The 25,204-nt window shown below is 43.7% G+C and overlaps 2 protein-coding genes across 2 annotated transcripts; one reads left to right on the top strand and one right to left on the bottom strand.

Annotated features, from left to right (window-relative positions):
• Positions 1-3,048: 3,048 nt before the first annotated feature.
• On the top strand, positions 3,049-7,438 carry znf488 (zinc finger protein 488). The gene is made up of 3 exons (XM_070866407.1): positions 3,049-3,264; positions 4,050-4,281; positions 6,258-7,438. The coding sequence occupies exons 1-3, from the start codon at positions 3,049-3,051 to the stop codon at positions 7,436-7,438; spliced, it is 1,629 nt and encodes a 542-aa protein (XP_070722508.1).
• A 6,212-nt stretch (positions 7,439-13,650) lies between these two features.
• On the bottom strand, positions 13,651-24,999 carry irbpl (interphotoreceptor retinoid-binding protein like). Its single transcript, XM_070866406.1, has 4 exons — positions 22,063-24,999; positions 21,745-21,935; positions 14,065-14,207; positions 13,651-13,976 (listed from the first exon to the last, which is right to left on the bottom strand). The coding sequence occupies exons 1-4, from the start codon at positions 24,997-24,999 to the stop codon at positions 13,651-13,653; spliced, it is 3,597 nt and encodes a 1,198-aa protein (XP_070722507.1).
• Between the last annotated feature and the right edge of the window lie 205 nt (positions 25,000-25,204).

Here is a 25,204-nt window from a genome sequence, read left to right as displayed (position 1 = left end):
CAGGATCAATAGAAATCGCGGTGGCCGAAGAAGCTGATACCTGAAGGGGGAACATTGAAGAAATCGATTCCAAGAAGCCATCGCCTGACATTGGTAAATGAAAGCTGGGTTTTTGTTGTGTGTAGATGCGTACTGTGTGTGTGAGTGTGTGTGGATATCTTATACGAGGCGGAGTTATAGATTTCATGTCCTAATCCTTCTTTCGGTCCTGATCATAAGGTTAGATTCTGATAGCGTTCCAAATGATTTTCATGATAATAGGAAAATATAGTTTAAAAAAAAAGAATCGCTCTAGATACTACTATCAGAACCCTTTGGACGGGGGCTTGTTTGTTTAATCAAATATCTTTAACATCAATCACCGATATGATAAAACAATTATTCTTTCTTATAATGCTGTGTACGATATAATCAAGTCGCGATTATTCAGCCACGGTTAAAAACTGCATTCAGCTTGATTATAATTTCAATAATACAGCAACTGTTAGGTCTGGATTTTTATTTTATTATAAAACAATCCGAACAGTCAACTAATGGCGGCCGTTGATTAAGGGCAAAAAAAATGGTTCTTTTAAACATGATATTATCAGTGATGGTCGAAAAAAAGGCCGGAACTAACAGGCAGACAGATGGACAGACAATGGGGGATCAGCCGCAGTGAACTGATATGCATCAAATGAACAATCCCCTGACTTTCCCCTCATACACAATGGAAGAGAGAGAGAGAGAGACGCATTCACCCACATCGCATATACTTTGGTGAGCGTTTAGACCAGTCGGTATGCCAGTTGCTATCAGATCACTGCGAATGGGCGCCGAACAGTGTAGTCGGCCATCTAGTTCACATGTTTGAAGCGAAGACATTGCAACTTGGCAGTAAGTTCTGGATTTCTACAGTTGTCTTTTCAAACAGCGGCTATTCAGCGGGGGGGGGGGGGGGGGGGGGGAATATTTCTATTTAGATTGCTTCCAACAGTCTGCAGCATTCTCTGTAGTATAACTGAAGGTAATTATGCTGATCTTGGCGTCTTCATGTCAAATTGATTTTGCACGCGTGTCACTTGGTATTGTGAAATAATAGACAGCTTCGAGTTAGCTGCAAGGAGAGGAGGGGGAATGAATGAACAGTAAATACGGTACCATGCTTCCAAGTGTCACTGGACTCAAAGTGAGGCCTAGATAAGTTATTTCACATTGAGGCGAGAGAGCAGAGGTGCGAAACGGTTTGAATTGACCTGCTTTGCACTGTTGGGAGTCAGAAATAGAGAAACCTTCATGCCACAATCAGCCAACTTCTAAGCCAACAGAAGACCAAGGGATCAAAACGTGAATTAAATGTCAAACCTATCAACAGAGTTATCGGCAACTGTTAAAATACCTTCTTTAATCTTTGTGATTTATTAAAAACAATATCCTTACTAATCCATGCCACCAGCCTCGTCGCCGTTGAATGTCTTGGACATGGTCATCAAACACCAGCTCTCAGATCATTAGTTTTCGCATCAATTAATTTTAGGTATCAGCTCTGTACAATGCCCATGATAAAAAATCTTTGGAAAGCGCTTCAGATAACAAGGGGTCGGTCAGAATTGTCACAAATTATCAACATTGCTTCGCCCGATGAGCACAATAACATCAATTTCAAGGAAGATTAGATAACATCATAGAGACTACAATTACAGTAACAAGAATGAAAAATGGTTGATAATGTTGTTACACCAGCGCTGGACGGATGGACCATATCCCCGGTACATTCTTCAGGAGCACACAGTGCCAACCAATCCCAGCAAAATATTTTTTTTACGGATTTGTAAGGTGTTTAACATTCAAGCAGTTATGCAATCAAATGCATTTATTTTGTAATTTATTGTAATATTTTCTTGTAATTAATATTTATCATACTCAAGTTCTTCATTAAAATAACCAATTATATCTCCCATTGATAAGTCTCCCGTATGATTCATCCTAATGCCTGAAATTAAATCGTTTTTAAAACCACATTCAGAATGGCGAATAGGCTGAAGTTAACGAGACGCATCAAACATTCATATCACTAATAATCTTTAATTCCATTACGTATGTGTATGTATTGATTTTATGATTTTCCTCCATCATAAATATATGAAACATGTTGCATGAAAATCCATTTGATGATTATTTTTCTGTATTTCCACAACGTGAACCTAATTTTATTTTCTAATACTATTTTGCACCAACAATGCAGGCATGTTTAACTTTCTGAGTTAATGATTACTGGACGTTATGAAGTAGAATCAATGATGACAGGCCGAGGTAGAATATGTGCCGATGCGACACACATTATTTTTACAAGACGCACTGTTAAGTAGTTTTAGAAAAGCTCAGATTTCACTCTACAGAGCTTGAGTGCTCGCCAAAACTTGTATCCGGGTCACCAATAAAATATGTACCATACTGCTCTTTTGCATGGCAGGGGCTCGGCATTTTACACTAATCAGTTATGACAGTGGCTCAGTGGGTAGCACTCTCGTCTCCGAGTCAGAAGGTTGTAGGTGCAAGCCCCACGCCAAAGGACTTGAGCACAAAAATCTAAGCTGCCACTACTCCAATGCAATACTGAGGGAGTGCTGCACTGTCCCTCAATCGACATAACAAAAACAGATTTTTCCGGTCATTATCACATTGCTGTTTGTGAGAGTTTGCTGTGCGCAAACTAGCTGCCTTGTTTCCTGCCGTACAATAGTGACTACACTTCAAAAAGTACTTTATTGGCTGAAAAGTGTTTGGGGGCATCCAGTAGTCGTGAAAGGCGCCATAGAAATGCAAATCTTTCTTTTAAAAGAAAGTTACAGATTCAAAGTTTCAGGCAGATATTCTTTGTGATAAAGTTGCTTAATACAGAACAAGGTGAAGCTGTCGCTAGTCGTGCACTGTGATCAATGCCTCGTTTCCACCCAGCCTGAAGATCTGAGGTGATTGTTGGACTGTAGACAATGTACAGCTATGCTACACTCGCACCACAAACCCCGAGGAATTAAACTGTTCTACCTTGTGTGTCGCAGGTGAATGATGGAACTTACCCCTTTCTCTAAGGGACTATGGGCAGGCGACAACAAATTTCTACATCATCACTTCACTGACATTTTAACCAGTGTGCACATTACCCGGGAGATCCCTGAGGACGCGATCTTCGGTCCCTGCATCCTGCAGAACACCTTTTACGACACAATTGCTTTCATTGCTTTGAAATCTTCAGACCGGAGAAGCGTCCCTTACGTGTTCAGGGTAAGAGATCTTTCGAACCCAACACAGCACTAGTCTTAGAAGTGTCACACAAGGAGTTATATGCCAATGACCCCTGAGAAAACATCAAACCAGACCCTGACTCGATGAATTCACAGTTTACATAAGAACATAAGGAATAGGAGCAGGAATAGGCCATTTGGCCCCTAGAGCCTGCTCCGCCATTCAATAAGATCATGTCTGATCTGATCATGGATTCAGCTCCACTTCCCTGCCTGCTCCCCATGACCTTTCACTCCCTTCGGTCAAAAATCTGTCTATCTCTGCCTTAAATATATTCAATGACCCAGCCTCCACAGCTCTCTGGGGCAGAGAATTCCACAGATTTACGACCCACTGAGAAGAAATTCCTCCTCACCTCAGTTCTAAATGGGCGACCCCTCATTCTGAAACTATGCCCCCTAGTTCTAGATTCCCTCCATCTACCTTGTCGAGCCCCCTCAGTATATTATATGTTTCAATAAGATCACCTTATCGTTTATCTAAAGTTACGCTTAAGAGGAAGATAAATTGTCTTTTCAGGGATGGAATTCTATGTGAAGTCGATAAGAACTAAACCTTTTTTTAAATTGCAAAGAAGATGACGGGCAATTTCCATTCAATAGTAAGGTTCCATTGCAGAAGTGATTGAGATGAATTTTGCATTAAATTCGCACGACTTTATCAAAGCTAATGGCTAATACATGTATTTTTAAAATCTACCTAAAATATTTATGGGATTGGAATAAATTATTTAAGCGTTCCATTAAAAGTTTTCTCCCATCCAGGTGGATGCGACTGCGATGAATAGCTCTTCCGATGGACTGTCCTGGTTGAGACTAGTGCAAGCGGCGAACAACATCAAGGAACAGAATCTGGAGGCGTATCTGAAGAGCGGGCAACTGTACTACCGCTCCACGCGGCGGATCGGCAAAGACGAGGAGCTCTTCGTGTGGTACGACAGGGAGCTATCCACTCTCCTGGGCTTCACTGACATCAAAACTCGAGCCGGCTCCAATAGTGAGTAACCATGGCGCCAATCAAAATGTTAGGACAGCAGAAGTCAAACTGGAAAAGAGTAGCACATTTTACCCCTCAACCGAGGTATAGTTTCAGTTCGTTTTGAGTTCTGCACACAGCTAATCCCGATGGACGCTTACATAAGCGTGCTGGTGTTTTCTGTGTGCCGTGTAGTAGTTACTTAAAATGAGCAAGGCAAGTAGATTAATGTCCGGTTGACGTCCCATCACAGGCCAATAAATGGACGATATGTCCTTAATGAATGAGATATATATTGAAGCATATATATTTTTTAATCAAACAGAATTTGCACAATGTACCTTTAGTAACACACGTTGCTTTTGGAAGGGTCAACTTAAACAAATGTATGTGTCATAACAAACTGAGAAAGGGGACTAAGACTTAGACTCGCAAACGTATACCGAGCTGTTAAGAGTAACGTAGAAGATGCGATGTGACAGTCTCAGATCAGATCTCACTGGACAGGAGATCTTGGTACAAAATCAAACCCGCCGAATTTAGCACTAATTGGCATTGATTGGGCAGCGCAAGCCCACGGGGGAAGGAATATATCACACTTACCAGTATTAGGTGCTCTTCTGACATCTGGGTTTCAAGTGCATGGTTAGGAAATGTAGAAAGCTTTGCACGACTGCCAGTCTCTACCAGACCCTACCTTGCAGATGTCACTGGGTTAAATAGGTACAACATATCGCAATCTCCAGTACTGCCATCCTCAAGGGCACAAGTAACAACTGCTTTCGCCCATTTCAGATTTGTTTGACCAACTCTGGAGAAAACCAGCCTTCAAGAATCCAATCGCTGAGAATTGTTCACTAAAACATATTTTTCAAAATATCAAAGTGAATGAAAGACCTAAAATGTAACATTGACCGTGTAAAATATGCACACTTAGTATTTCAAGATGTTATAACATCAATTTCCTTTTAGATTTAGTATCTTTTGTTAACACGATTCCTCTTTTATAAAATAGGATGTAGGGATAACATTGCTGTCAATTAAGATGATTTGCAGATAATAAGATCATCCTAGCCCATATTGATTTTTATTCTGTTAAATTGGATTGCTCTATAATACATTTTCTTCCAAATCGCAGAGAACCAGGCGATTCTGAGTAGCTCCACGTCTATGCAAAGCGACACCATTATTCATGGTCTACTTGAAAGGACCCAGAACACTACTGTCAATGCGTGTCTGTGTCCAGCAGTAGCAGGATCTGCACAGACCTTTCAGCTTAGGGTTAAAAAGTGCTTACATTTGTTAATTAGTACCGTCGACCGTTGTTTTTATTAACTGTCATTTGAATTAGCCAAGTCAATAGTAAATGGGCAAACAGTCATGTGTTGGCATCACATATAGATCTTAAATATCCCAGCTATACACAAGTTCAACGCTTTGTGACTGCCTCCGATTTTGATATTACTGCCTGCTAGATAATGAATAGTTGTCGGGACGCCACATATTTTATTGTTCTGTAACTAGGGCCACCGAATTTGCTGATCTTCTCACCCCTGAGTCAGAAGCTTGTGAGTTCAAGTACCACTCCAGAGACTTGAGCACACAAATCTAGGCTGACACTCCAGTGGAGCTGAGGGAGTGCTGCACTGTCGGAGGTTCCATCTGTTGGATGACACATTAAACTGGGTTAAAGATCCCATGGCACTATTTTGAAGAAGAGCAGTGGAGTTCTTCCTGATGTCCTGGACAATATTTGTCCATTAACCAATATCACTAACTCTAATTATTTGGTCGTTTTCTGGTTGCTGTGTGTGGGAGCTTGTTGTGTGCAGATTGGCTGCCGGGTTTTCTACATTACAACAGTGACTGCACTTCCAAAAGTACTTCATTGGCTGGAAAGCGCTTGGGGACACCTTGAGGCGATGAACGGCGCTACAAATATGAATACAATGGAATGCATGTAGAAATAAGTTGTTAATGACATGTTGTTTTGTTAGCCTTCAGGTGCGTGGACTGTGATCAGGAATTGAAATATGAAAATCCGTATTTGGCCCATGTTCGATTCTTGTGCGGCAAGAGGAAGGACTATCTGGCATGGAGAGATTTTCAAGCTCTTGGCTTCGGTCACAATGGTCTGTTTAAAGACCCACACAGGAGCGGGGAGATCAGAGACAAGGACAGAGTTACCAACTTCCACAGGATTGCCCACGACCTGGAGCACTCGAAGAAAAGGCCAGCCATGCAGGACGAGGGGCGACCATCGACCGAAAAACATGTTAGCAAGCGGAAGCAAGAAGGCGCAGAGGAAAACAGAATCAGGAAAACGGTTCTGTTAGAAAAAACCAATCATTTAGCCTGCGACCAGGGCGGCATTTCTAAAGAAGACCCAAGTGTGTGCCCGGCGCTTGCGGTTTCCGTCTGGAAACTTAATTCTGATAAGTATTTGTTGAAGAAAGATTCATCGGAACATAAAACAAGTGCGTTCACCGAGGTTCGGCGACCGCGAGATAAGGGCAAAGCTGATAAAACGGAGGGGACTGCTAAAGATGGTGTCCCTGATCTTGCGAGGAAGGTGGGTCTCAGAACAGATGTGATTCTTAGTTCCACCGGCAGCGCCTTCTCTTCAGTCCTGCCTTCAGGTATCAGAGAAGAGCAGAAAAGTGCGTTCTGTCAGCCAAACAGGCGAACGGCAGAAGGGCCCTCTATGCTTCTAGCCCATGCACTCCACGCGGAATGCGCCAGAGATTTACCCGATTCTATCGCTTCAAGCCATCTCCTGGGCCACACTAATCTGTTGGGGTCCAAATTCATCAGCACCGATCTTGGCAATTCTCATATATTGCACGCGAGTGTCACAACCAACAGCCCCTTTTTATACAGCACTGACATGTGGCCAAAGCCGGTTGGAGTACAGCTACAATCCACATCCTCACTGACACTTCTCCCACCGTCCTACACGTCTTTTGGCGTGTCCGCTCAGAACTGGTGCGCCAAATGCAACGCGTCCTTTCGAATGACTTCTGACCTGGTGTTTCACATGAGGTCCCACCACAAAAAAGAATTCGCAACCGACTACCTGAGCAAGAGGAGGAGGGAGGAGAAGCTGACATGTCCAATCTGTAATGAGTTCTTTCGGGAGCGCCATCATCTATCGCGACACATGACGTCTCACAACTGAGAGCTGGATTAACATTGAAAGACGTGAACTTCGAAGTGATTGGCCGGCGGCCGAACTACAAACTGGAACGGCGTCCGTTCAGCCTGTTGGGATGAGAGCGAACTGATCTTACTGGCCCAGAACAGCGTTAAAACTGGCCAGCGAGCCAATGGCAACGGAAGCATCCTAAAGATCAAAAACATTATATTGCAAACATCTGATTTATTCAGAACGAGCAATGGAAATTGGGGTTACAACGTGTTGCCAATGCAATCAAAGTTGTATTTTCAGAAAAATCACTTCGATTTGCCTATGAGTTAAATGCACTTAAGGACAAACATCGCATGGAACGACCACTTAAACATAGCAATGTATAGTAACACATTCCAGTTTATGAAACGCTGTTAATTTAGTGCAAGGACCATGGAATCTGTAGCAGATAAAGCGATCTTCAATTTACATTTCTTTTCGTTTGGATAATTACTTTTGAAAACGCAATATACATATCTGCAATTTACTTGTTACAATATATGTCTTCATTCTTGTATTCTAACTAGGTTAATGAATTACACACTTTGACATTGTGCAAGCGCAATATGGAGACGGTACAAGTCAATTGCCACAGCAGCGTTCTGAATTATGAAGTGTGCTGCTGATCATTTGTTCCAGCAGAGTCTCATGAGTGGTTTTAAATTGCCATATAAACACATGACTGATTACTCTTGAAAATTGGTCTAATTCATGCAGTACACTCCAGGCCACTGTGAAAGGGCTGTGAAAAGATCTGTGCAGCAAGGGCAATGGTGTTTAATGTATAGCATGAGGATAAGCCATTGTGCTTGAATAGAGAGTAAAGCAAAAATGATAATGGACGATAGACTAGTCCAGAAAAACCTATCCACACATTCATTAAAGGCAATACTGTTTATGTCAATCATCCAGACGTACCAAAGGGGCGAGGGTACAGAAGGTCTATTTATTGGGTGGTTGATAGATGAGGAGGCGTTTGCTCCAAAGGCTCTGTGTTTCAATAACTAAGTTAATGGTCATTCACTATGAGTGTTGCAGATGTTTGCATATCAGGCAAATTGAATTATTGAGATAACAAGTGAAATTCTGATAGTGCTCTCTTTCATTCACTATTGTTGTATATTTTGTGGATTTCAGTTAGGAGGAATCCCGATGAAATTAACATTTTTGCCTTAGTACAGTGTGAATGTTAACACTTTTGTCAATGGGTTTGAACGTGTTACAGTACTAGTGTTGCCGCGGATATTTGAAAGGAATATATTTGCCTAGAATGTAGAAATTGTTTCCATGTTTTAGGAGTTCCCTTGTGATCGGCCATTCAGCTGGCCACAGGTGGCAAGGCTATGTCGGATTCTGTGCAGCAATTTGAATCGAAATTCAGGCGATGATTATTGAGAGATTTATCAACTCCCAATTACAAGGTCATCCTTTTCGTGTTCATGCTGGCCAAAATGCAACGGAACAGAAATGGTGGTGCTTCTTTCATTTCAACATTGAAATGCATGGCTATGTGGATACCGTGCAAATATTCCCAGTATCACAAGGGTGCAAATGATATCACACGCTGACCAGGAATCCTGACTGGCGCCTAAGAATAACCACCTTTAGTTTCGAGATCGACCAATCAGCAAGTTTGGAGAAAAATTCTAATGCTTGTTGCACCTAAGCACAATATATTGCGAATAGATAACCACAATAATGGCTGGAGCCATTACAAGAAAAGACTTGCATTTATATAGCGCCTTTCACATCCCAAAGCGCTTTCCAGCCCAATTGAGCACTTTCTGAAGTGGAGTCACGGTTGTAATGCAGGAAAGTTAACGAGTAGCAGATCATCTCACGAGGAAGGAACAATATCAAGGGAATGTGGTAGCTCACTGTGTTCACTGGTTTCCTAAACCAGAATTTGTTTGTTTCCAGGTGTGAGTGAAAACACTGGTCACAATTGTCTCGGCCGCTCCCAGTCGCCATTTCAGAAACACATCGGCGTTGCCAGTAATTTTTTTCGGATTCTCTCTGACATTGTGAAAGTCTGCCGAGATCTTCCACACTTCAAGGCGGTCAGTCACTTGATTGTGGCTATCGTTTACTCATATCTAGAAGAGCTAACCCGGAGGCTGATGTGACCCAATAATATTTACCAGTAAAATATGAAATGCGACATGGCCATCACTATTAACAAACAGAAAGTGGGAGGGGAAAATAAAACTTGCATTTATACAGCACCAATCACGACCCCCGGACGTCCCAAAGCGCTTTACAGCCAATGAAGTACTTTTGAAGTGTGGTCACTGTTGTAATGTAAGGATGAGCATAAACACTGCCTGCAGTGGATTTACATAAGACCTTAAAAACTGAGAGCAGGAGTAGGCCGTATGGTCCCTTAGCCTGCTCCGCCATTCAATAAGATTATGGCTGATCTTCGCCTCAACTCCACTTTCCTGCCCGATCACCATATCCCTGGATTTCCCTCGATTCCAAAAATCTCAGTCTTGAATATACTCAATGACTCGGCATTCACCGTCTTTTGGGGTAGCGAATTCCAAAGTTTCCCCACCCTCTGAGTGAAGAAATTCCTCCTCATCTCAGTTTTAAATGGCCGAACCTTCATCCTGAGACTAGTTCTAGACACTCCAGCCAGGGAAAACAACCTCTCTGCACCTACCCTGTCAATCCCCCTCAGAATCTTAATTGTTTCAGAGATCACCTCGCATTCTTCTAAACTCCAGAAAGTATAGGCCTATGCATGTAGAATCATACATTAGCTGCATTGATACAACGTAGGACCAAAGGGGGAGAAACAGTTATCAGTCATACTGAATGTGTTTTGAAATGGGACTCTACATTTTTCCTGAATTGAGCTTTTTTTATTGGTTCATGGGATGTGGGCGTTGCTGGCAAGGCCGGCATTTATTGCCCATCCCTAATTGCCCTTGGGAAGGTGGTGGTGAGCCACCTTCTTGAACTGCTGCAGTCCGTGTGGTGAAGGTACTCCCACAGTGTTGTTAGGGAGGGAGTTCCAGGATTTTGACCCAGCGGCGATGAAGGAACGCCGATATATTTCCAAGTGTGTGACTTGGAGATGTTCCCATGCGCCTTGTTCTTCCAGATAATAGAGGCCACGGGTTTGGGAGGTGCTGCCGAAGAAGCCTTGGCGAGTTGCTGCAGTGCATCTTGCAGTGAGCTGTGTAATTTTATTACCTAGTGGAGCTAGCAGGTGAAGGTGGAGATAGGGCCCAAGGCGCTGTGCCCCCGCCCAAAACTGTTTGGACTGCCTAAGACATAAGGGGCTGAAGCAGGGAGGGAGCAAATCCCTGGATTACTGAGCAATGACCCAGAGTAAGCGAAGCAGAGCTGGAACACAGTCAATGCAGAGACGGGCTATCGATGTCCAGGCATCTCCCCATTGACGTACAGTTGGAGGTAATCTCTATTTTATTCCGAAGAACAGAAATCAATCCACAATCTTTAAAGCAGCACTTGTTAAAAGCTAAAGAAGTTGCTGGAAATCAGAAATTAAAACAGAAAACGCTGGAAACGCTCAGCGGGCAGGTAGCAAGGTTCGCCCTGAAACGCTAACTGTGTATGTGTCGCTCTCCACTTGTTAAAAGCTTCCCGGCTCTCACCTTGGGCGAGGACGTCCGTGGAGATTGCAATCTGATTGGTCAACATTTACTGCAATATGATTGGGCTGAACATTTATGGAGAATGTTTATGTACAATATGATTGGTGAATAGCAAGAGCAGAAAATAACGACTTCGAAAGGAGAAAAATACATTTAACCGAAGCGAAAGAGCGTTGCCTTTCCAATTAAGCCCGACATGTTTACAGTGGACAATATATTCACAAAGTTGACAACAAGTACATAACATTCTATTATCTAGATAGACTGCTTAAGTACTTTAGAATGGTATTTACTTTGTGCCTGAATGTTAAACGGGTCTGCATTGGAAAATGTAGCTACAAATGCCAATTATATGATTGATTCCAGCTTCCAGCGCTATCTTTTCTCTTGTATATTACAAAATACTATTTAGTTACACTTAGTTTCTAAAATTTCTGTTCACTGGGGAAGTTAATCGTTTATTTTTTTTTTAGCAGTTTCGCTTCTAGTTATTCCTGATCTTCTTCGAAAACAATGGAACATTGTTGATTTTATTTTAGTTTTGCCCCTGGAAGATGCATTGATTGCAGTTTAAGAATAAGAATATCAAAGTGATGGGCGCCGTGATGCTCACTGACACGGAAGTTGCGGTATTCACTTTGCGCTCTGACTCCCGGACACGCTGAAGTCATGAGGTGTGACTTTCCCCCCCAGAAGCCTGTCACAGACCACTCTGAGTTGGTACTAGACGCAGTATAATTCCAGGCCACATTTTAAAAGTGTGCAAATCGCCTTGAAAACAAGTTAGGACCATCTGGCCGTTTTACTTTTACCAACCCAGCTTATTAAAGCATGCACGGCCAAAATGTTTATACCAAAATGTTTCCAAACTTTCAATTTCAGGGCCTTAATGCGATTATTTTGTTGCACGCCTGTCCAGTTATCTGTAATGGTCATAGAATCATAGAAATTTACGGCACAGAAAGAGGCCATTCGGCCCATCGTGCCTGTGTCAGCCGAAAAAGAGCTATCCAGCCTGATACCACTTTCCAGCACTGGGTCCGTAGTCTTGTAGGTTACAGCACTTCAAGTGCACATCCAAGCACTTTTTAAAATGTGATGAACGTTTCCCACTCGACCACCTTTTCAGGTTAAGGATCTTTTCCTTACATTTTGATCCAACGTGTTTCTCCAGAGCCAATGGCCGCAGTTAGTTACTTAGATTCTACAATTGGATTTCACATTGATACTAAAGTAATAAAGCTATAGATACCATTTTAAGGATAATTGAGTTTGTATTATCAAAAAGACTTGCATTTCTATAGCGCTTTTCATGACCATCAGATGTATCAAAGCGCTTTACAGCCAATGGAATGCTTTTGGAGTGTAGTCACTGTTGTAATGTGGGAAAGATGGCAGCCAACTTGCACACAGCAAGCTCCCACAAACAGCAATGTGATATTGATCAGATAATCTGTTTTTGTTATGTTGATAGAGTTATAAATATTGGCCCAGGATACCAGGGATAACTCCCCTGCACTTTAGAAGTGCAAGTCTTTCTTTGCATTATCAGGAATAATATAAATTAGATGTTCTTAAACCCAGACATTGATTAACAAACCAGAGCAGATTGATACGTTTTGGCAAACAACCTCCACATTTTTTAAAAATTTTACAATGTTTATTGTATTAATCCTTGCCGATTCACACAAAGTGCCCTCGCAATTATAGTGATGTTTCCCCTGCTGAAACATTACACGATATTCGTTGACGTGAAGAAAATGAAGGCAATGGAACAATCATCGAAACTATCAAAAAGCAAATGCTAAACTAAAAACAGTTACATCAAATACAATAAAATTAATATTCTCAGCCAAGTACCAACAAGGCAGACAAGATGAGGGTAGTCAACTGTGCCACACAGTTCTGGAACTACATTCGAAGTCGGGAAACACTCTGCTTAGTAACACACATTAAACAGACATTTTTATTAAACATATTCAAACATGTGGAGAACAGTAATGAAGGGATAGTGATGTTTCATTTCACCATGGGTGCTATAAGCTGAGAGTTGGGCCTATACTCATTGGAGTTTAGAAGAGTGAGAGGTGATTGTATTGAAATGTATATGATTCTGTGGCAGCTTGACAGGGTATATGCAGGGAGGATGTTTCCCCTCATGGGGGAATCTAAAACTAGGGGGCATAGTTTCAGAATAAGGGGTTGCCCATTTGGAAAGGAGATTCGGAGGAATTTCTTCTCTCAGATGGTTGTGAATCTTTGGAACTTTCTATCCCAGAGAGCTGCGAATGCTGGGTCATTGAATATATTTAAGGTGGAGATAGACAATATTTTGAATGATAGGGGAGTCAAGGATTATAGGGAGTGGGCAGGGAAGTGGAGTTGAGGCCAGGATCAGATCAGCCATGATATTATTGAATGGCGAAGCAGGATCGAGGGGACAAATGGCTGACTCCTGCCTATTTCTTATGTTCTTATGTATATCCAACATGTGCCCATAGACCCTTTGGTCCTATTTGAATGACACAATCAACTATTTGTACTTCACTATATGTGCTGAAGCTATGGGGGAGCAGATTAGGAACTTCCATGCAGGTGACTTCTCAAAATGTCCTTGGCTTTCTCCAGCGCTATTCCAGCAGGTACCGCTAGGTGGGGTGCAACTCCAGCTCCTTCCCAGGAGGCTCCCTCCAGGCTGGAAGACCTGACAGTCGGGATGGTCAGGTAAAGATTGGTATCGTCCACATGATAGGTTTGTGGAGGGTGGCATCCGCCGCTCGTCACCTCGCCAACAACCAGAGCCCTTCCCGACTTCTTCATTACAAAGACGAATTCCTCCGCCGCCCCTGAAGTGAGGTTGCTGGTGAGGAGAATTACCTCTCTTTTAGAGCCATATCGCTCCCCTTATATAAAAAAAATCAGAGCATCAATTACAAGGGGTTCTGGTAAAAGCGAGCAAGGGCAAACATTTTGAAACCATTTATCTGTTACCTGCTACTCGTGGAATGGTCCATATCTCCGAGATTGAATCAGAAGATCTGTTGTAAATGGTATCTAGAAGCACCGGGTTCCCATCGTCAAAGAAATAGGAACACAGGGCTGGGATCGAAGATGTAGGTCCTCCAATGTTGTACCTACGCCACAAAGGATGCAATTGAATTAGTTTAAATTGACAAAGAAAAGTATTAGAGTTTTTGGAGCATATTAAACAGCAATCAGAATAATTTAAAGATGGGGAGTGAAGAACTGAAAGATATCTGACACTAGTGTACTGCTGTTCACTTGATTTACTTAAAAGTCAAGGCTACTTTTACACCATAACTCAATGAAACATCCGAATGATCCTTCCCTAACGTGGTTTGTGTTTCGTAGTGCATTGAATGATTAACTTCAAACTGGATAGAGTCTGTACCTCGGCGCACAATCTATTGCTTCAACCATGTACTGAGTTAAGCTTTCCTTTCAGCAACACAACATACTGACCATCTAACAATGCCTCCCTCTCAATGTTTTTGATGGATGGGAAATGACAATCATGGAGTTAGTTGAACTTTGCATACTTGTTCCAAATGATTATCATCAGAAAATACAAGTGCGTCTTTTTAAATGTAACCTAAGCCCCTTTGTGCTGTATGTTGTAATTATTTGATGCTTTTTATTTATCTGTTATCAACTTCCTCAAAATAGATATTTTAAAGAGTTTTGATGCAAAAATATGTCTATATAAAGAAATACCTAAGATTGAATTTAATTCTGATTAAGCCAGCTGGCATGTTTCCAAGTTGTGAAATGAAATTGGATTATACACAGATAGATTTGCCTTTTGTCACACTGCACCGTAATGTAATTTCCTAATGCAACAGCAGGAAACAAAAAAATCAAGTGACACGATAGAAAAACTTATATCTGCTCATCCTGTCATGTGATGCAACAACCATCAAACCATCAGTGTTAAATAATCAACATCAAAATGACATTCACTATAGTTGCATAACATAACTGCATCTCACTCAAACATTTTAGTACAGTAGCACTTGTAACCATGTGACATTCTATTACTATTTATATTGCCACATTAGGATATAGTTATCTCCACACTGCCTGGTGAATGCATTTGATAAAATGTATTTGATAACATTAACTAACACATCATGATTAGAGATCTATTACTGCAACATGAGGACAGTGATTTATGATTTTCAGGGTTAAATGGATGGAATTGTTGAATTTAATTCTCAAAACATCAGTAAAATTCTCAGATTCCCAAATATTAAAAACAAAATCTTAGTTTTTTGGTAACATGACCTTTTTTTTATTCATTCACGGGATGTGGATGTCACTGGTAAGGCCAGCATTTATTGGCCATCCCGAATTGCCCTTGAGAAGGTGGTAGTGAGCTGCCATTTCAGAGGGCAGTTAAAAGTCAACCACAAGAGTCAGGAATCACATGTGGGCCAGACCAGGTAAAGACAGCAAATTTCCTTCCCTAAAGTACATTAGTGAACCAGATGGATTTTTACAACAACCATGGTGACCATTACTGATACCAGATTTTTTTAACATTTCAGATTTATTTAGTTAACTGAATTTAAATTCTGCAGCTGTCTATGGCGGGATTTGAACTCATGTCTCCAGATCTTAGCTCAGGCCTATTGAATTACTCATCCAGTACCATAAGCATTACACCAGCAGACAGAGATGTGTTTGATCCAATCCGTTTGGGTTGGATTTGAGCTAAGATCCCCAGAATTGAAAGACCAATGTCTAACTCACTATATTATCCAGTATTTTGATTCAGCTTGCTCAGCCATTATAATATATCAATTGTCATATTTGTTTATCACCCTTTATTTCCTGATAATTATTGGAAGCTGGATGTCAGAACGTCTTGAAAATGTTCCTATAATTTAGCATTCCTGATATCAGTTAGCCATTGTTAATATTATCCCTTTTGATGCTGGGAAGACACACTTGTCATTATGAATAATGCACTTGCCTGCATGCCCAACTAACTAGCGTTAAAATACATAATTTTTCAGCAGTGCAGTTAAGTGGAAAAAACTTATGTATATGATATAATGAATGGCCAAGGTACATTACAGATCAGCCACACATTTGTGGCTTATATTGTATATTATTTAAGTATTAGCTAGACCCATGTCAACTGTAGACAGCACATATAAGGTGGGCAGAGGAAACGTTACAAGGATATCCTCAAAGCCTCTCTGATAAAGTGCAGCATCCCCACTGACACCTGGGAGTCCCTGGCCAAAGACCGCCCGAAGTGGAGGAAGTGCATACGGGAGGGCGCTGAGCACCTCGAGTCTCATTGCCGAGAGCATGCAGAACTCCAGCGCAAGCAGTGGAAAGAGCGTGTCGCAAATCAGTCCCACCCACCTCTTCCCTCAACGACTATCTGACCCACCTGTGACAGAGACTGTGGTTCTCATATTAGACTGTTCAGCCACCTAAGAACTCATTTTAAGAGTGGAAGGAAGTCTTCCTCGATTCCAAGGGACTGCTAAGATGATGATGATGATATCCATAAATACTCTCCATTTATTCCCTAGGGACAAATATGATTTACAGTGCATTTCTGCATTGTAATCACTGTGCAACCTGTTGGCAAATATTTTGGAAATACTGTACTGTATTATCAGAGAATTAGACTCATTATTTATTTTGCTTTATCTGTGTTACTGCACATGGCATTAATAATGATTGCACCCAGGTGAGTACCACTATTTTTACATGTACAGGACATTCTTTTGTTTGCTCTTCCATACTTTAAATTGCTAAAAACTACAGCCGTTTAGCAAGATTAGTGAAACATGTCTCGTTGACATAGGACCATAGGAAAAGGAGTAGGCCATTTAGCCCCTCGAGCCCCTCGATCATAGCTGATCTGTGGTCTAACTCCATATACCCGCCTTTGCCCCATATCCTTTAATACCTTTGGTTAACAAAAATCTATCAATCTTAGCATTAAAATTAACAATTGAGCTAGAAACAATTGCTTTTTGCGGAAGAGAGCTCCAAACTTCTACATCATCATAGGCAGTCCCTCCGAATCGAGGAAGACTTGCTTCCACTCCTGAAGTGAGTTCTTTGGTGGCTGAACAGTCCAATACGAGAGTCACAGACTCTGTCACAGACAGTCATTGAGGGAAGGGGTGGGTGGGACTGGTTTGTCGCACGCTCTTTCCATTGCCTGTGCTTGATTTCTGCACGCTCTCGGCGTTGAGACTCGAAGTGCTCAATGCCCTCCCGGATGCACTTTCTCCATTTCGGGTGGTCTTTAGTCAGGGACTCCCAGGTGTCAGTGGTGATGTCGCACCTTATCATGAAGGCTTTGAGGGTGTCTTTGTAACGTTTCCGCTGACCACCTTTGACTCATTTGATATGAAGGAGCTCTGCATAGAGCACTTGCTTTGGGAGTCTCGTGTCTGGCATGCGAACTATGTGGCCTGCCCAGCGAAGCTGATCGAGTGTGGTCAGTGCTTCAATGCTGAGGATGTTAGCCTGGATGAGGACACTGATGTTGGTGCGCCTGTCCTCCCAGGGGATTTGTAGGATCTTGCGGAGACATCGTTGGTGATATATCTCCAACGACTTGAGGTGTTTTCTGTACATCGTCTCTACCCCCATTTTCTGACAGGCCTGGCTCTAATGTTTAGACTATGCCCCCTAGTTCTAGACTTGCCAACCAGCAGAAATAGTTTCTCTCTATCTACCCTATCAGTTCTCCTTAATATCTTGAAAACTTCGATCAAATCATCCCTTAACTTTCTAAACTCGGGGGAATACAACCCTAGTTTGTGCAATCTCTCCTCTTAATTTAATTCTCGGAGTCCAGGTATAATTATGATAAATCTACACTGCACTCCCTCCAAGGCCATTATATCCTTCCTAAGCTGTGGTGCTTTTGTTGCCTCTAAACCTGACTATTCCAATGCATTCCTGCCTGGCCTCCCACCTTCTACCATGCATAAACTTGATGTCATCCAAAACTCGGCTGCCCGTGTCCTAACTCACACCAAGTCTCGTTCACCCAACACCCCTGCGCTCGCTGACCTACATTGGTTCCCGGTTAAGCAATGCCTCAATTTTAAAAGATTCAACCTTGTTTTCAAATCCCTCCATGGCCTAGCCCCTCCCTATCTCTGTAATTTCCTCCAGCTGCACAAACCCCCCCTCTCCACCCCCCTCGCCTCGCCCCCAGATGTCTGCGCTCTAATTCTGGCCTCTTGGGAATTCCTGATTTTAATCACTCAGCCATTGTCGGTTATGCCTTCAGCTGCCTCAGCCCTGAAGGCCCAAGCTCTAGAATTCCCTCCTTAAACCTCTCCGCCTCCCTATCTCTCTTTCCTCCTTTAAGACGCGCCTTAAAACCGACCTCTTTAACCAAGCTTTTAAATATCTTCCCTCATTTCTCCTTATGTGGCTTGCTGTCAAATTTTGCTCTAACACTTTTAGAGATGCAAAAATCTGGGCATGCTATTGAGGGATGGGCCTTTCGCAACTTCACTCATGATGGGGAAAAAAACTTTAAATTAGTGCTCCGTGCCAAGGGGGTGGGGGGGGGGGGGGCGGGTGGTGAGGGGGATGGTGATTGGTAAAAAGCTTGGAGAAGTGAGGAAGTAGAGGAAATAGAAGAGAATTGAAGGGGGAACAGTTCATCTTTGGTGGTGCAGGAGCAGTGGAACAGGTAGGATCAGGGAAAAAGTATGAGTGGGAGGAGCAAATATTGAATAAACACCATTTTATGTATTCATTATTATTGCTTTTCTAGGATTTCTTTCACATTATAACTGTAAGGCCAATGGAAGGGAGGTTGCAATTGCAGTCTACACAAAGCCTGAATTTGGTATCAGAGCCCAAACTGTTAAAAGCTGGGAGAGATTTCTTGCGGGAGGCGGTCTCACTTTGGTTAATTTCAATGTTCCTTTGGGCCTTCATACCCAGTTTACACAACACAAGTTTAGCCTGGATAGTGAAACATGTAACAGCTTCACATAGACCCTAAACTTGTAGTGTAATTGCACTGTCTATCGGAAAGTTTGCCTCTGCTGTCTGTGTCACATAAGAACATAAGAACATAAGAACATAAGAATTAGGAACAGGAGTAGGCCATCTAGCCCCTCGAGCCTGCTCCGCCATTCAACAAGAACATGGCTGATCTGGCTGTGGACTCAGCTCCACTTACCCGCCCGCTCCCCGAAACCCTTAATTCCCTTATTGGTTAAAAATCTATCTATCTGTGATTTGAATACATTCAATGAGCTAGCCTCAACTGCTTTCTTGGGCAGAGAATTCTACAGATTCACAACCCTCTGGGAGAAGAAATTCCTTCTCAACTCGGTTTTAAATTGGCTCCCCCGTATTTTGAGGCTGTGCCCCCTAGTTCTCGTCTCCCCGACCAGTGGAAACAACCTCTCTGCCTCTATCTTGTCTATCCCTTTCATTATTTTAAATGTTTCTATAAGATCACCCCTCATCCTTCTGAACTCCAACGAGTAAAGACCCAGTCTACTCAATCTATCATCATAAGGTAACCCTCTCATCTCCGGAATCAGCCTAGTGAATCGTCTCTGTACCCCTTCCAAAGCTAGTATATCCTTCCTTAAGTAAGGTGACCAAAACTGCACGCAGTACTCCAGGTGCGGCCTCACCAATACCCTATACAGTTGTAGCAGGACCTCCCTGCTTCTGTACTCCATCCCTCTCGCAATGAAGGCCAACATTCCATTCGCCTTCCTGATTACCTGCTGCACCTGCAAATTAACTTTTTGGAATTCATGCACAAGGACCCCCAGGTCCCTTTTCACCGCAGCATGTTGTAATTTCTCCCCATTCAAATAATATTCCCTTTTACTGTTTTTTTTTCCAAGGTAGATGACCTCACATTTTCCGACATTGTATTCCATCTGCCAAACCTTAGCCCATTCGCTTAACCTATCTAAATCTCTTTGTAGCCTCTCTGTGTCCTCTACACAACCTGCTTTCCCACTAATCTTTGTGTCATCTGCAAATTTTGTTGCACTACACTCTGTCCCCTCTTCCAGGTCATCTATGTATATTGTAAACAATTGTGGTCCCAGCACCGATCCCTGTGGCACACCACCGATTTCCAACCCGAAAAGGACCCATTTATCCCGACTCTCTGCTTTCTGTTAGCCAGCCAATTCTCGATCCATGCTAATAGATTTCCTCTGACTCCGCGTACCTTCATCTTCTGCAGTAACCTTTTGTGTGGCACCTTATCGAATGCCTTTTGGAAATCTAAATACACCACATCCATCGGTACACCTCTATCCACCATGCTCGTTATATCCTCAAAGAATTCCACCTAACAGTTCATATACTGGAGTTTTCCAAGCATGGCATAGCTGCGAATCTGGCATTTGTGATTATGGAAAAGAAAACAAATGTCAGGTCTTCAATTTTAACCCAGATAGCGCATGCACCTTTAATCCATGCCACAAGAGGAGATCCTATACTTACCTGATAAATAGTCATAGAGAATCACAGAATCATATAGCACAGAGGGAGGCCATTCCGCCCATCGTGCCTGCTCTGGCTTTTTGAAAGAGCGATCCAATTAACCCCAATCATAATCTGACCTGGTCTGCTTGGGATAAACCAAGATTGATTAACAAGATGTCTTTGTGTGACTACAGCTTAGCAGCAGGACTTTTGATTGGTTTGGAGTATCATTGACCCTTTTGCATCTGATTAGTCCATGGATTGTTAATTGCGCTGCAGAGGAGACTCAAACACCTTTGGGAACAAATTCATTATAGCCCAGGAATGGGTGGTAACTTTGGAAACGTTTGAGATTTAGCCACAGGCTCAAATGAATCACGTTGCATGCAAAATTAAGTCTTATTCCTCAAAGAAAGGATTGGAGCGCTAAATCAAGTGCTAATGGCCTAGCTCAGTGGCGTTAGACTCAAAGTGCTGGGCAATATCAGGTGTAGTCTAATCGCAAGTCATCATTGCCACGGGCTCTTTCCATTTCTTAAAGGGGAGGTTCATTGATGCTGCAGAACCTCATTCTAGTGTAGCACTTTGATATGTTGTGATAATAAAAATGTCACAACGTTTTTGTAGCCACAGCACAGTGAAGACTTAGTAGCCACAGCACACTGGAGACTAACCAACATTTAAATAACTGAATTCCACTGTTACACAATGTGAAACTGGCATGGAATCAGTGAAACAGCACTAACCTAACGCTGGGACTCATGATCCCTTTAAGTAGCGTCGCACACTCACTGACATCACGATCTGCCTGGTGTTGAAGTCCGCGGCGCTAACTCGTAGCGGCGGCGCTATGGAGGGGGCGGGATTTGGTGTAAATCGCTGGATTTGCCTCGCCGCTGCACGACTGTCACGGCGCCCCGTTAGCGCCCCGCCACTATGGTAACGAATGTTTCTCCTACGAGCCAAGGGTTAGCTACATGGCATACTTAACATTGTAAGATCATTCGTACGCCCAGGTAACTCCAATACAAGCGCCATTGGATGTTGGCAGTGGACAACACGCAGCAGAAGGAACGGTGCAATTTTGGGCAATTTTGACACCTTTTCGGCAATCAAGAGGATTTTGGAATAAATACAACACGGCACTTTACCAACATTAACGGTCAGCGTTACAGCGTACTTTACCTAAGATCCACAATCAGCGCAATGGTGTTTGCAATTTTATTCCATACATGCTCCACCATTAGATCGGACACTTGGGTAATCAGTTCAATGTCGCCGAACATGTCGAATCGGAGGTAGCCGACAGTATTCTCAAACACCCGCGTTTGGAAAGAAAATTTAATTAAGTCCTCAAACATCTCAGGGGGTGGAATCTAGAACAAAGGACATAAATATAAGACTGTAATTAATATGCACACATGCCGAGTAGCTTGCTTGACTAATTATCTTAAATTGAGGCCTGTTTTATTTCGGACTAGAAGGTTTCTGGAGTAAACCTACCGGCATCGGGACTATTCCGGGAATATGGTCCTTTGAGTTTTCAGGGATATGCGCCACCTTGAGATGTCTGTCGCCCGACAGTTTCTGGAGGTCTTCTGATAACTTCTGAGCCAGTTCAACCTCAGAATTAATGATATGGTACTTCCCCTCATTGACGAGTTCAGCGATCCGCCCAGCGACCTCCGCACCGGTTTCAGCAAAGGCATAGTTATCAGCCACCAGCTCTCCGGCTGTGCGCACAATCCATGGCATTTTGGCACGGAGCTCGATGATGCCGAGTGCAACGTCCATAGCTTCGTTGGCTTGGACCGCAACGTGAGGTTCCACTCCAGAAACGCTCCATACCTTTCCAGTGACGGCGCTCAGGACAACTTGATTTGGAATGGATACATAGAGATTGCTATGTTCTATCCTGTATGTGCCCACAGACAAGGCGCCTCCTATAGTTTGCTCCCCGATAACTGTTGCCCTATCCATGTCTTTCATTGCTCTTGTGAATGCCTCTGCGGCAGAACCGGTAATGTGACTGGTTAAGATGTAGATATCTTTATGAGGGGCGTATCTTTGGCCCAGTACCTTAGACATTGTCCATATTTCCGAACTGGTCAAGGAAGAACGGTCAAACACTGTGTAAAGATGACGGACAGGTTCTGGGCCAAAGAAGTAAGAGCATAAAATTGGAATGGCTGTTGAATATCCACCAACGTTGTATCTCATGTCAATAATCAGAGTGTCCGTATTGACCAGTTTATTCCACACTTGGTCCAATAATTGTGGCCCAATAACCTTGATGATTTCTGCGTCGGCCATCATGTCAAATCGCAAGTAGCCTACATTGTTGGGTAGCACTTCAACTTTGAACAGTGCTTGAATGATGTAGCTGAGCTCCTCGTGCGAGGGGATTTTGTCAGCCTGGTCTTCCAGGACATTGGGTTCGGTGTCGCTGTAGAGAACGTGGAGCCGGTGATCACCAGAAGTCTCCTTGAGGTCCGACGTCAACTGAAAAGCCAAGGACTCATAATCTACAACGGGACGATACAGACCTTCCAAGCACTTTGAACTGAGCACCGTGCTGACCACGGCGGCCACCTCGGGGATGGCATAGTGGACCTTGAGAAGATGCCCTGCCTGTTCCACCAGCTCACACACTTCAGCATGGAAGATGATAATCTCCTTCGTCTTGTCCAGCGCCTCCTCAGATAATACTATCGCGTCGGGCACCACGCCGCCGCCTAACCAATAGTCCCCATTGTTGTCCAAGAAGTTTATGAAGGGGATAGTAATGACTAAATTGGTGTGTTCTATTTGGAAAGATCCAGAGTGAAGCAGGTTGCCCGATGTGATCTCCCCAATCACTGTGGCTCTGCTTAGTGACTGCATTAAGTAGGCGAGTTCTTCCGCTGCGGTGGCAGTGCGGTGACTGGTCAGCACATAGACACCTTTCTTTGACCCATAAGAGTTTCCTTCCAAATTAGGAAGGGTGGAGTAGTCTTCAGTGGTGTTGCTCAGCCTGTTATATACAGTGAAAAAGCGAACGGGTGGCGTATGATCGTGGAAATGCGAGAGCAACACAGGCAGAGCGTCCGAATTGCCACCTATGTTATACCTGAGATCGATAATTAAATTGTCAGTGTCCTCAATCGGTTGCCACACTTGCTTTACTATGTAGGGAGTTAGTTTGATCAGCACAGATTCATCCGGAAACTCGTCGAATCTCAAGTAGCCTATGTTGTCTGGTAAAATCTGAACTTGGAACACGGTGTCCACCAGATGTTGGAGGAGAGCGGCATCGTTTAGTAACTCCACGGCGGGGTCATGCTCGATGGCGACAGGCGGTTCTGATCTCACGCCAATCACCAGTCGCGGATCCGCACAGATAGCCTGGAGCTCGTAGTTCAGCTTGGCTGCCAGGTCCTGCTCCGAAATCACCGCCGAGTGGGCAACTTTCGCAACCTGGCGGGCCAGGGCAGGTACCTGGTCCACGAAGGAGTAATACCTATCCAACAGCTCAACCACCCTGTGGAGGACAGCGGGCGTGGCCTTCCTCACGGCCAGAATAGAGGTGGCTTTCTCTAGTGCCAGGTCTGCATTCACCTGCACGCACGGAAAGACCCCATTGACCTCCCAGCTCTGGCCGGTGATGGGACTGATGGACCTGGAGAGGGGGACAGTGATGAAGAAGTCGGAGGAGCCAATGCGGAACTTCTGGATGTTGAGCGAGCCACCCGCCGTGCGCTCGCCCACCAGAAGGCCGCGGTCCAAGTGCTTCAGAATGTACGCCACATCTTCAGCCACCCCCTGGGTCTTCTTGCTGACCAGCACCAGCAGATCTTTGTCCTTGCCGTATCGCTCGCCCAGGAGCCCGGGCAGCGTCCAGATCTCCTTGGTGGAGTTGGTGGGACGGTCGTAAATGGAGTCGATGTGAATTTCAGGCGTCGGGTCGCAAAAGTAAGAGATGACAAAGGGAATCCCAGAGACCTTCCCGCTGGCACTGGACCGGAGATCCAGGATCAAGGCGTCCGTGTTGAGGATGTATTTCCAGACCGTGTCTACAAGAGTTGGGCCAACTACCTTGACGATGTCCTCCTCAAGAATGTGGTCAATTCTTAAGTAGCCCACATTGTTTTCGAGAATATCGAATTTGATTGAGTGCTGGACCAGGGCCATAAGCATCGCGGGGCTTGGGGGCGGGAGAGTCACAGGCTTGGAGTATGAGGTCCCGGGTTCGTAGGAGACCAGCAGCCGAGGGTCGTTCAAAGCCCCCTGGACCCCGGCGGTCAACATTTCGGCTAAAGTTTGGAGATCGGTCACGTGCAGTATCTCCCCGTTCTGGTTGGCTTGTCCGATGGCCTCTTTCATCCCGACCAAGTTTTCTGGGAAGCAGTACATGTCCAGCAGGACTTGGGCCATGTCCAGCATCAGGGTTGACTGGAACATCTCGGCAGCGGGCACATAGCTGCACACTAGCACGGTCAGCCAAAAGCACGCGTTTCTGGCCATCTTCCTCCAGCAAAAAAAAACCCAGTATATCGGCGATAAGGGACTCCGAGGTAACTCTCCTCACCTTGCAGGCTGAAATGAAGGCAGACTGTCAGCCAGCCTTAAATCCTGAGACACCGGATGAGCCAGATTACAGCCATTC

This window comes from Pristiophorus japonicus, chromosome 22 (assembly GCF_044704955.1).
Source record: "Pristiophorus japonicus isolate sPriJap1 chromosome 22, sPriJap1.hap1, whole genome shotgun sequence".
Classification (NCBI taxonomy): Eukaryota; Metazoa; Chordata; class Chondrichthyes; family Pristiophoridae; genus Pristiophorus; species Pristiophorus japonicus.
This window is presented reverse-complemented; position numbering and strand designations above follow the sequence as displayed.

What these genes read in the sequence shown, in the direction of transcription:
- irbpl (XM_070866406.1), bottom strand. Translation starts at nt 24,999, where the DNA reads ATGTTCCAGTCAACCCTGATGCTGGACATGGCCCAAGTCCTGCTGGAC. An exon ending in GCGCTGATTGTGGATCTTAG is followed by an intron (nt 14,208 to 21,744) that starts GTAAAGTACGCT and finishes TTTGTGGCGTAG; the next exon opens with GTACAACATTGGAGGACCTA. An exon ending in GACCATTCCACGAGTAGCAG is followed by an intron (nt 13,977 to 14,064) that starts GTAACAGATAAA and finishes TTTTTATATAAG; the next exon opens with GGGAGCGATATGGCTCTAAA.
- znf488 (XM_070866407.1), top strand. Translation starts at nt 3,049, where the DNA reads ATGGAACTTACCCCTTTCTCTAAGGGACTATGGGCAGGCGACAACAAA. An exon ending in GCGTCCCTTACGTGTTCAGG is followed by an intron (nt 3,265 to 4,049) that starts GTAAGAGATCTT and finishes TCTCCCATCCAG; the next exon opens with GTGGATGCGACTGCGATGAA. An exon ending in AACTCGAGCCGGCTCCAATA is followed by an intron (nt 4,282 to 6,257) that starts GTGAGTAACCAT and finishes TTGTTTTGTTAG; the next exon opens with CCTTCAGGTGCGTGGACTGT.